General features: G+C 30.4%; 1 protein-coding gene across 2 annotated transcripts in view; it reads right to left on the bottom strand.

Moving 5' to 3' along the window:
* Positions 1-1,827: 1,827 nt before the first annotated feature.
* LOC144849177 (inositol polyphosphate 5-phosphatase OCRL-like) overlaps positions 1,828-13,297 on the bottom strand; it is a 61,476-nt gene continuing 50,006 nt past the window's right edge. For both annotated transcript variants that reach the window (XM_078706207.1, XM_078706208.1), the window contains 5 exons: positions 12,303-12,401; positions 9,239-9,323; positions 5,618-5,745; positions 3,576-3,687; positions 1,828-3,266 (listed from right to left, as the gene is read on the bottom strand). In XM_078706207.1, the coding sequence (XP_078562333.1) occupies positions 3,133-3,266; positions 3,576-3,687; positions 5,618-5,745; positions 9,239-9,323; positions 12,303-12,401 (558 nt within the window). In that variant the 3' untranslated portion in view covers positions 1,828-3,132. The remainder of the gene's footprint in view (positions 3,267-3,575; positions 3,688-5,617; positions 5,746-9,238; positions 9,324-12,302; positions 12,402-13,297) is intronic.

Here is a 13,297-nt window from a genome sequence, read left to right as displayed (position 1 = left end):
ATTCTGTCCTATCTTTTAACACTAGCAGGTCTGAAAAGTATACTAAAAAGTGGTCCAGAATTGGGACCATGGTCCCAAAATTTAAGGGAATGGTCCTTGACCATATATCTATCTGTATATTCATTTTTGTAATTTGTAATTACTTTTTGAGTAATCCTGCTAACAAACAAACAAACAAACTAGCCTTCGCGCATAGCGCGATACTTGGCCAAATCAAAATTGGCCTCCTGACATTGACCCAATTTTCACCAAATTGAAAATTGGCCAAGTATGTTGATCTGTTTGGTTTGTGTGTTTGTTTGTTTGTTTGTCATCATCTAGCGCTCACAGTATTGAATCGAATGACTCCAAATTACTACCATACATGTCACCTGTCTTATGCTGTGTGATTTAGGCTAATTTCACTACAATCATGTGTATACGAGTTTGGTGTACAGGTTATGTAACCAGCCTTTCAACGAACAATAGCTTCAGCAGTCGGCTAACAATAGAACAGCGACGCGAAAAACACACGGGTGAATTTGAAAAGAAATAGGTTTTGTAAACTACTCGTATCAAAAAACCTCTATATTAAATCTAATTAAGTTTTAAAATTACAAATCACAAATTATAACTCTCGCCTCTTGTACAAAAATGAAGTTTTTTGGACAAGTAGTTCTCGAGAAAATGCAATTTAAGTTTACTTGTTAATTTAAGACTGCTCACCGGCTTTTGATAATTCTGTCCTATCTTTTAACACTAGCAGGTCTGAAAATAATTTTTAAAAGTGGTCCAGAATTGGAACCGTGGTCCGGATTTTAACCAAAATTGGGCAGTGTCGTCCTTGTACCAGGTGACATGTATGGTAGTAATTTGGAGTCATTTGATTCAATACTGTGAGCGCTAGATGATGACGAACAAACAAACACACAAACCAAACAGATCAACATACTTGGCCAATTTTCAATTTGGCCAAGTAACAAACTAGCCTTCGCGCATAGCCCGATACTTGGCCAAATCAAAATTGGCCTCCTGACATTGACCCAATTTTCACCTAAAGTGTGTTTCTTATGCTGTGTGATTTAGGCTAATTTCACTACAATCATGTGTATACGAGTTTGGTGTAAAGGTTATGTTCAACTAACAATAGCTTCAGTCGACTAACAATAGAACAGCAACGCGAGAAACACACGGGTGAATTTGAAAAGAATTAGGTTTTTTAAACTATTCGCATAAAAAAACCTGTATATTAAATCAACTTATGTTTTAAAATTACAAATCACAAATTATAACTCTTGCCTCTTGTACAAAAATGAAGTTTTTTGGACAAGTAGTTCTCGAGAAAATGCAATTTTTAGTTTACTTGTTAATTTAAGACTGCTCACTGGCTTTTGATAATTCTGTCCTATCTTTTAACACTAGCAGGTCTGAAAATAATTTTTAAAAGTGGTCCAAAATTGGGCAGTGTCATCCTTGCACCAGGTGACATGTATGGTAGTAATTTGGAGTCATTCGAATCAAAACTGTGAGCGCTAGAGTGATGACAAACAAACAAACAAACACACAAACAAAACAGATCAACATACTTGGCCAATTTTCAATTTGGCCAAGTAACAAACAGACAGACAGACAAACAAACCCACGCGACCGATTACATATACCTCCTTGGCGGAGGTAAATAATTTGCTTAATAATCATTATTATCATTATAGTAAAAAATAAAATAAAATACAAACACATTAATATAGTTCTAATAATAATAACAATACAGTCTTCTTCTTTGTATAATACAATTCCGTTGAGTGTGGCGATCTACTGAGCAACAACATTGAGAATTATACTTATAGATTGTGTGTAAGATACTGTAATCCTTTCAAAATGTTGATATCTAATAAACATTGAAAGTTCATGTGAAATTGTTGATGTGGGCTATGCCAGGTATGTTTACAAAACAAGTCTTCCTTTTTTAAGGCAAATCCAATATATAAATTTCTAGATTGCTTGGACGCAGATTAGATCGATCATTCATACATATTCTTATTATTATACTGTGTATATATATATATATATTACTATAGTTTATATTATCTGATATTAAACATAATTTTTAATTACACAATACGCCATATATGGCTTGGAAAACAATTTGAGAATTGTGTCCTGCAGTAAATTTAATTTAAAAAGAAAAATGTCTTTAAATGTATTTGTTCGTAATTTACAAAGCTAATTTAATTAACATTTTTATCCTCACAACCTGCAATTATATGCTTGTGAAATTTGTCTTATAAGTAGGTATAGAAGATATGAAAATATCCTATTTAAAATATACAATAAAATAATGACGACAATTTTTTTAATAAATTAAACTTTTCATTAATTATCATAAAACCGGTTTCCCCTAAAAGTAATTTACAGTGTAATTTGTTTTTTTCTTATTTTACAACTTCAATAAACTAAGGTTTGAACATTTTGTAAAAAATAATTAATTACCAGAGATGGTAGGATAAACATACATTAAATATCACTAGTACTTTATTAAAAGAAAATACAATTCAAAAAGTTGAATGAAAATATTCTGAAAAATTAAATTACATGATTCTCTTTACTTTAAAATTGTAAATGTAATTGTATGTTGTATAATTTGTAAAATATATAAATTAGATTTTGATTGATGAAAGGTCAGTACAAAACAATATCATTAACCCTCATTAACTAATTTGGTTGTGTTTTTGTTACAAGGTAAATACAATAAAACAGAATCATGTAGCAACACCTAATGAAAACCCATTTGTATTTGTGTTTTAATAAAACTAGATTTATATTGGGTACCAAACTATCAACAATTCCAATCTGTTTCATTGCACTGTGACTTGTTCTTTTGGAATATTTGTGAAGATTTATATTGTCTATGATTACATAATTTTAAGGTCTATAACTAAGAGACTCTTTAATAGAAATGTTAAAATACAATTATGTAACAAACACATTTTCTATTATTATGAATGTGTACACGGCAATTAAAATATGTTTAATCTGTAGCGCTAAGTGCTATTTCATAGCCAAATCTATTGCTTACAAATCAGCTCGGTTGAGGTTTTTCAGTCAAACTTGACCAGCACTTATTTGTTTACCTTTATCTCTTCATTTCATAATCTAATCATCATATTCATTGATTAGGAACTGATACACAAAAGAAGCCTTCTTCCTTGCCACACTTAAAGATGTTCTTGCAGATTTATCATTACTTGCATTTGGATTTCTCAAAAAGAGACCACCAAACATAGTTGCTGATATTAAACAGAAAGATAAAAATAAGTCACTGATAACATTTTTTTAAACATTTTCTTCACAATTCAATATTTTTAAACCTTTTTTTTTATTAGGTGGGGTGGTTGTCTATATTCGAACAGGGCTGGTATTGGAATATATATATATATTAAATATTTAAACAGTGTACAGGGCGTGCACAATAAAAAAAGGCTGGTATAAACAGGATGAACATTCAAACAGGGCTGTTATTAAAATAGGGTGTACAGTATATTTAAACAATGGTACAGGGCACACATTGAAGCTTAAATTATATTAATGATACATACATAATGTTTTTGCATCTAGTTTGTTATCATCTGAATTAAAGAGAAGTTCCCTGATGAATGCTGTCAAGTACTTGAATACATTTTTATGACAAGGAGGAATCATTGCCAATACCTACAAATAAACAATTAAAATATAGAGGTTTAATAACTGAAGTTGAGAAAGTAAGTATAATAATAAAAAAGCTGGATTTGAGTAGCACAGTTATTTAAGTGAAGATATTAAAAATGTGAACACTGTCTCTCTTTTTAAGAAACGGTTAACTCATAACTTCATGTAGCTTAATTAAAGTGTATTCAATGTAGTGTATTATTCAATTTTGTAGTTAGTAAGTGTATCATTGTTTTATTTTATTCCATTGTAATTGTTTTTTTTATCTGCTTTAATAGTAATTAAGGTCTTTTTACATTTGTTTTTTTGGTGTTTTATATTGAGCACGGCCTTACTAAAAAACAGCTTTCAGTTGAGTTAACTGTCCGTGAATACGTACCGCAGGATTATAATACATTGTCGTTTACAGAAATGAATAAATAGACACAATGATATATGTAGTCAATTAAAATTAGGTCCCTGGGAATTACAAAATGAGTCTAAATTTTTGATTTTGACTCATTTAAACAAACCCAATTTGTGTTTTGTAGTAACATTAGGGTTGAGGGATGGGGAAGAGGATGGGTACAAAGAGGAACAATTTTTAAATATATTCTTTATCCACTCAGTAACGAAATATTTTTTCATGTTTTATAGGCCTATAAATATACCACTAAATACAGAAAAACATTTGCGATTTAATACTTTGTTAATACTGTCCCCATCATAGATGTGGAAATGTGACCGAAGTGTTTCATCGCTGTAATGTTCCACATTAACAGCCCAAAAAGGCGACCATGGGCACGGTTTTGTACCTAGATTCGGCGGGTATTTTTCAAGATGAACATCCACTAGACAGTGTATACCACATCGTAAAACACCCCTATTTGGGGCAAATCGTTGAACCTAAATTCGTTTTAATTGTCAATAACTAATTATCTAACTCAATTTAATTAGTAAACATGGTTACATCAGGTGGTTAAAATCAGTACAGAAAGTACGAACCAACTTTATATACCACCGAGTAAACATTCTAGAAATTTTGCCCTTACGTAAGTTTATATATAGATTATGCTGTACCCTTTTCACATTATAGAAAAATAACCTCACAGGAATATGTTACTAGCTATCCCTAGCCCAAAACAAATAAAAAAAAGTGGGTTTTGGGGCCGATTTATCCCGGATGGCTTCACTCCAGTCAAACGTTTGTATTCTAATAGTGACACTTCGGTAAGGTAATTTAAAGCTCAGGTACAGGCATGAATTTTAAATATAATATCTGGTTAATTCTACATAAATTAAATATTTGTAACAGAAATCAAGACAAAAAACATGAATTTCCCTTAATATGGTCAAATACAAAATTTGGCAAAATTCTGCCATAAAAACCAGGAAGACTTTTTTTCAGTAGTTAGGTAGTTAGTTTAACCTAATGTAATAACATGTCTGGTGACTCCCTAGAAGGTGAAAAAAGGTGGTGGATATACGGTGGATAATTTTTGCTATAGCATGAAAATATAAATCTGAAGTTGAATATAAATACCAGAAATGTAAAATTCAAGTTATACTGTATTACCTATATTTAGTCATCTGATAACATTTTTTACCACACCGTTTATTTTTCATAGCTTTTTAAAATACCTCTCTATTTACAAAATTTGTGTACAAAAGAATAGAGATTTTACTGTGTAATTTGAACTGATAAGTGCTTATTTTCAACAAGCTAGTGTAACTCAAATAAAATCCCAAAAATTATGAAACATATGGGAAACTATAGATCAATAATTATTGGAATGTATGATCAATAGAAATTTTTTGCCCGCACCTGGCCTTTAAACTAGGACCCAGAACATGTGTGTCAGATACATTCTCAAAGTTCATTCTAAATTCTATAAATCTACAATACAATTTCAATTTATGCTGGATGCCCAATTAAAAAAAGTAATTGATTTACCTGCTTGCACAGAATGAAGTTGTTTGAGCTATCGAGACATTTTTGGTAATACTTATATGGAATTACAGGTTCACGCAATGATTCCAGGAACAACATCAATGTTTCTGCTACAGAATGAATACTTCCAGCTAAAATCATTTTTAAGGAAAACTCACAATTAATTTAAATATCTATGCTATGCAGTTTTTTATGTATGTTATGAGTCAATTATAATTGTTTGTGTGCATAAAAAACATTTGAATTAATAAAATCTTAAATAAGATGAGATGATAATAATAATAATAATCTTTATTGGAATAACGACACCTTTGTAACGGTGGCAAACGGTGCATCCAAGAACATGAAAACAAAATTTTAAAAAGACAATAAATATACAAAAGTAAATCAAAAGTAAATAAAATAAATTTAAAAAAATAAATAATTATGTACTGTAAGATTAATAATTAATAATTTATTTCGGAACTTCACTTTTGTAACAGTGGCACACTTCACATTTTGAAGGTGCGTCCAACAAAAAATATATAAGAAGAAAGCACAAAATAGACAAAAAAACATAGGTAATCTTACTTAAACTACATACGGTAACATGTAATAAAACCCATTCATTCCCCTCCCACCCCTACTCCAAAAATAACAAGTACAACATATAATTTAAATACAGTACAAGATTACTCTTAATCTACAAAACCAATCACTAATCAACCCCACACCAACCCAACCCCCCCCCCCCCCACCCACCTTACGTACAACATGACGGAAATATAAATATACAACAACATTTTTTTCTCCATAATTACAATAGGAAAAATATAATAACCATTGTTAACAAACAGGAAATTAGATTAAATTTATAAAGAACACAACAACGCAAAAATTACTTATGGCATCGAGTCATCAATCAATAAAGATGATCGTTTTTTCCATAGCATTTTACAAATGATTTACAAAATGTGTTTATTTGTGTACTCCTGATTATTGCACATTGGTAACCAAATAAATTATTATTATTATTAGTTAAAAAGAATAATCTTTCTTGATTTTATTTCATTTCTTGTTTAATATATTTTATTTATCTTTATTTATTTTATTTTATTTCTTGTTTTAATCAAATGAATATTGTGATTACCATAAATTTATTTTGCTGCTCACTGGCTATTGCTTGCATTTTAATTAGAACAGGCAAGGTTTACCTATTTAAATATATAACATACCACCACCAGATACCTACCAGAGCAACAAATCCTACCACCAGAGAGCAGCCACCTGTTTGAAATGTATTATTAATGGTATATTACAAATTCCAAAGCTTTCGGAAACTGAAAAAATTGAAGTTAAAAGTGAATTTCTCGCCGTCGCAATTCCAGAATCGAATGCGTTCGATCATCTTAACAGTAACGAAACGAACGCGTTCATCCGTGTCTATTGTGTATTGTATTCAGCGGTCAACTGTGAGGCGCTACCGATGCATTTATTTGGTCAAATAAATCACTATAAAATTTCAAAATAAATAACACTTTTGTTGCTCAGTCAATGCTCTCACAGCATTTATTTGGTCAAATAAAATCAGAAATTCTTTTTGTACACTATAACATTTAAAAATGAATAAAACTTAATGCAACTATATGTTCACACAATTTGTCTTTTTTTTGTAGAAATGTATTCTTTGGTTGATATTTTGTTGGTCCTTTTTTAATGAAACCATAGAATTGGCTACGGTCATTCCAGTAATCCGACACGCCCTTCTGTCAGTGATGGTATTCTGTTTAATAAATATTCTTCTTTATTATTTTAAGCTGCTCGTATAGCGTTATTGTAAGTCGGAATGGACTCAAATTTGGTCAATGTACTAAGGATTGCGAGTAGAATGTGATTTATACATCAAATTTTATTTTTTACCCTTTCTAAGAATTGCGTGCGCAAAAACGTGTTTTTGCACAGTAATTTTTTGAAACACGCAAATGGCCTAATTCATGCTCTAAATTGATAAAAACTTAATTTTTAGCTTTTTAAATTGTTAATGCGCGATTTCACGCGCATAACCCTGCATGTGTTTTTATTTCCTAATATTTTTACCCTTGACCTAAGTTTACGTGTAGTGAATTATGGAGATATGATTGATAATGTGATTTCACAAAATGGCGTATAAATGACGTCACGGATGAGTGATCACGCTGAAAAGCTTATTAGGACTAAGTTAAAGTATTTGAAAGAAAGAAATTCTTGTGATCATTGCCATTCAACTTTTTGAGATAATTGACACACAAAATCTGTACAGAAAGAAATAAATAATATTGATTTCATACAATAACAATAGGTGATCATTTTATTCTAAATGATCACCTAATTAAAAATGATTGTGTTAATTGTAATTTTTAGTCAAGAGTTTCATCTCACATTTTCTGTCTACGCTATCTGAAAAAAAATGTACGACATCTTAAAAAAAATGGTACAAAAAAATACACCAATCGATTGCGCGATTTCTTTCATTACGGTTATTATGTTTTTATCATGTTTCGTATGGCAAAAACGGTACGATAACATAACAAATAACATACAATAAAAGTAAACGTGGAAGTTTATCATACCAAAGGGGTAAAATGGCTTGTTGGTTTCACGATCCTTTATCTTGTCAATCAGGGTGGCTACTTTTAATGTTTTTCAGTCATTTGCTAATTTTAATATAATAATTGTTAATGCACTTGCTAGAATTTTTCTTCTAATCAAACGGCAAACCATGTGTTTGATTTTTGTACCAATTTTTTGAAGATGTCTTTGTACATTTTCTCCAGATTGCGTAATTACATGATAATCGAAAATGATAACATTTAGATTGTGTCTGAATAAATACTTTGGGTAAAATTTTAGATGATCAAAAAGACACACGCATTATTAAACAGAATACCATCACTGACAGGCGTGTCGGATTTACTGAAATGACCGTACTAGTCAATTCTATGGTTTTAAAAAAAAAGAAAAAAAAAAAGTGTGTGAACATTGTATAGTTTTATTTATTATTAAATGTTATAGTGTACAGAAAAGAAATTCTGATTTTATTTGACCTAATAAATGCTGTGAGAGCAGACTGAGTAACAGATAAGTTATTTATTTTTAAATATATAATTCACAATTACAATATAATTCCCTTGAGTAATAACAACAACTCCAATATTGATCGTTTCTTTCCATTCTATTATTTAACCTGAAATATCATTTTTGTTATCTTCAATATCATCTTGTTTTAATGATTTAAATTTTTTATGTAAAGTAGTTTTTAACCAGCCTGTTAGTGGCGAATACAATACACAATAGACATGGATGAACGCGTTCGTTTCGTTACTGTTATGATGATCGAACGCATTCGATTCTGGAATTGCGATTCGGCAAGAAATTCACTTTTAACTTCAATTATATCAGTTTCTGAAAGAATTAAGCTTTGAAATTTGTAATGATTAATAATCAATTCCAAACTGGTAGGTATCTGGTGGTGTTTAGTAGGACCCATATAAATACATTTTAAACAGAATCTATTCTGTAATAAGGGCAACCATCCAGACAGATAAAATAATCCTTAAAAAATTAAATGAAAATAACTGAAAAGGAGAACTACTTAATAAAGGATACGAATTTCCTCAGGTATTCCAAAGTCCAAGCAGTTTTTGATATCAACTATTTCAAGTTTAAGGCCTTCTTGACGAAACAGATCCTCCTATTAAAAAATAAAAAACAGTACTCTAATTTGTTAATAGAATTGATTAATTGTACTATAAAATGTTTACATGTATTGTTCATAAGCATAAACATGAGATTGGTTGACAAAAAATAAAAACATTAAACTGCCATTTTTATTGCTTTTGTCCAGACATAATTAAAACATTGAACTAAATTACAATGTAGGCCAAACAATCCTCTCTCCAAACTCCCGAATTCTTTCTATTTAATTAATTAATTAATACTGTAGTGGTTTTTTAATCATATTGATGCAAATTTTTATTTTGTATTTGTATGAGTGACACTTCGTTCTGGCTGTGATAAAGGTTTTTGATTATTCTATTTGTTTATTTGTATTTTAATTTTTCTTTTATTTATTTATTTTTTGTCTTTTGTGAGATACACTCACCTTTATTTCCATTTCTCTACATTTAAAGAGAAAAACAAAACCAACATTTCTTTGCAACCGAAATTGCTGTTTTTGTTTCTTTTCTTATATGTTTTTTGTTATATAAGTTTCATTCTTACAATAATAAAATAAATATGTACATATAAATATACATTGTATTTTATTGAGATACTCACAGCATTGTGATTTTTCAGTAATTCAGATTTTGGATTTGTATATTTGCTTCAGAGAATTCCAAATAAACAATACATCAACACCACCTCACAGTTGAATTCAAAATAATGTGAAACCAAAACTTTTGAAAAATAGTATGCACAACTAATAGATAATTGAAGGATAATTAAATGCTGATATAGTAAGTAATATCTACTGTATATATGTTAATAATGGTTCTTTAATACTATAGTACTTTAGAAACAAAAAAAGTAAACTCAAGATACATTTTCAATGCTACTCAAAGGAATACATAGCTTTATAAATTAGACAATTTAAAATTTTCATCACAACACTAGTATAAATTTATGTGAGCATTTCAAAATTTCAAAAAATTGCCCATGTACCATGGTCGGTATGTAGCGTAGATAGACCATTTTTGGACTTTATTTGATTTCTTCACACCTTCCATAATAAATTACATTTATTCAATAAAGTCAGATCTTTGATTCAACAAACAAAGATTATGCTATTATGACCTGAAGAAAATAGTGCTGAATTCTGTTTATTTTGTGTAATAGTACAGTATACACAGTATACGTACTACATACAGTATAGCATAGGTGAAATTATGGAACCCACCTTTTATTCTAATTTTTAACATGATACCGTCATCAAGATTACAATTTCGGAAGATAATTGTCTGAGCAACAACATATTAAAGTGTTAAAGAAATTTGGATACAGTATGTAGAATCATGATGCATGTTCTTTTAAATGTGATGAACTGTGACGCAAAAGATGAAAATCCGACTTTTTTACTTCAACTAGCCATATGATGATGTCTCGGCAACCGATAGGCTAAATTTTTACATAAATTTCTATCTACAATTCAACATGAATATCACTTTCAATTTGGAGGAGCTATAAGCCATGGAAAAATACTGTAATGATGAAATTAAGTAATACAAGTTAATATTCAAATTTTTTGACATTATGACGTCATCAAAATATTTGTAACTTATACAAAAGATAATTGATTGAGCAAAAAATAGACATGATTGACACAATTTTGTAACTTTTTAATTGTTTATTTCAAAGTGTTTGTTTGTGTTTGTTAAAGTGGAAATGGTCTCATTTAAAAAAAAATTACTAACAAAGGCTGGAAAAAAATATTCCAAGAGAGAAAAATATTTTTCACACTCTGGGTGCACTGTACGCATAAAAAAGTTTGCGTGTGGGAATTTTTGACATGCGCGATATTGTTGTATGTGGTGGAATGGAGGGATTTTTTAATGAAAAAAAAGAGAGACAATGGAAAAAGATAAAAGAGAGAGAAGGAGTGCTATGTTGAGCAAGGAAAGGGTAGGAGAAAATTTATATGGGAAACTATAAGGAGTACAGGAGCTGCAGCCTGAAGGAATTAGAGTAAAAGAAATAGTAAGTTGGAAATATTAGTTTAAGGATGAACCTGAAAATATGGATTCTTGCAAGGTTGCATAACATTATCGAGAAATATTTTAACTTTTATCTTTCCTAATTTATTTATATATAAGTTTCGGAGATGGGAGAATACAAGAAGTAACAATATTGTGGACTTTGATTACATACTCATTCATTTATTAATTCTAGGGTATGTAAATGTACTTCTTGGGGGTTTTCTGGGCTGTGTTTGATAATACGGACTTTACAAAGCAGGACGGTAGGAGAGGACGACGCACATCGTGTGTTCGCTAGAGCGTTAAAGTCACATACAGTCGACATAGCTGTTTTATTTGTTAGGCACCCTTGCGCGAAGACGACGACCGGCAGTTTCTCTCTCCCTTCTCTCTGTCTCGCAGCGCGGCCCTTCTAATGGCTTGGTTCTGGTTATTAAGCAAATAGGCCTAGCCTTCCAAGCAGGGGCCTCACATTCAAACGCCGGGCAAAGTGTATTGCTTTTAACACAGCCATTTTAACCCAATAAAAATGTTATTTCGTTAAACAATTAAATTAGAAGTTCAAATATTATTTAGAGTTTTGAAAATTCCATGTTTAAGTGTAATTTGAACCGTATTTTAAGATTATATGTAAATTATTTCTAGTCGTTCTCCGTAAACGGGAAAATGGCAACTTTATCGTCCTCAAAAAGTTAAGACGACAGAATTTCATGCTAAGCTCCGCCCACTTTGTTAAAGCTCATGCATAAATTATTCATGAACACCGTCCTGTGGCTTCCAGTCGTGTTTTGTAAAGTCCCAAATAAGAAAATAAGTAAATATTTTGGAAGATTGGGGATTTATAGAAATTGGGCTTGTTAGGGGTTGATTATTGCTTGGAAATTGGGTTGGGTTTTTTTTTGCAGGATTCAGAAAGAAAATTATTATTTTGCCAAACGTTATATTAAATTTACTATTATATATAAAAGTTTATTCACCTGTTTCAGGCCTTTTCTGAACAAGTGATCAACGATCATCCAAATCTCTTTTGGAATATCAAATCTTTGAGTGTTATTGCTTCCACTCGATCCTTGTTCCTAAATAAGAGAAATATAAGTATTGATTAACAAGAGAAAGACTGTTAAAAACATTTTAGAATCAATATAATTTTCGAATGGAATGATATAACTAGATTTTAACTCGTCATTTTAACTCGTCACTTTGAAGAGTTAGTTATCAGCACGACAAACCCCATATGCACATCATATGACCTGAAGAATATATGTTGGTGCTAAATTCTGTCTATTTTGTGTGATATAGTATATGCAGTATACATGCTTTATACTGTATACATACTACATACAGTGTAGCATGTGAAAATATGGGACCCACCTTTGATTCTAATTTTTAACATGATGACGTCATCAAAATGAAACACAAAGATAGCAATTTCGGAAGAAAATAATTTGAGCAACAACATATTAAAACTGTTCAAGAAATTTGGATACGTATATTATAGATGCGTGCTCTTTTAAATGTGATGAACTATGACGCAAAAGATGAAAATCTGACTTTTTAAATTCAACTGGCCATATGACGTCACAACATCCGATTGGCAACATTTTTACATGAATTCGTATCTACAATTCAACAGCTTCCAGAAAACGTTTTAATCATGAGTATCACTTTTTATTCGACGAGTTTTAACATATTGAAATTTACTGTAAATATGAAAATAAGTGACCCACGTTGTTCAAATTTTTTTACCTTATGACATGATCAACATTAAAATATTTGTAACTCATGGGGAAGATAATTGATTGACAATATTAACATCTGGGGGCAAATAAAATATGAAAAAGCAAGATGTGCTCTATTAAATGTGATGACCTATGACAAAAGAGACGAAAATACTATATTTTATATTCGGGTGGCCATATGACGTCGTCAAAACAAGAGGTAAATATTCTGCATGAATTCATATCTACAACAT

Source organism: Antedon bifida, chromosome 7 (genome assembly GCF_963402885.1).
Source record: "Antedon bifida chromosome 7, ecAntBifi1.1, whole genome shotgun sequence".
In the NCBI taxonomy this organism is placed as follows: Eukaryota; Metazoa; Echinodermata; class Crinoidea; order Comatulida; family Antedonidae; genus Antedon; species Antedon bifida.
This window is presented reverse-complemented; position numbering and strand designations above follow the sequence as displayed.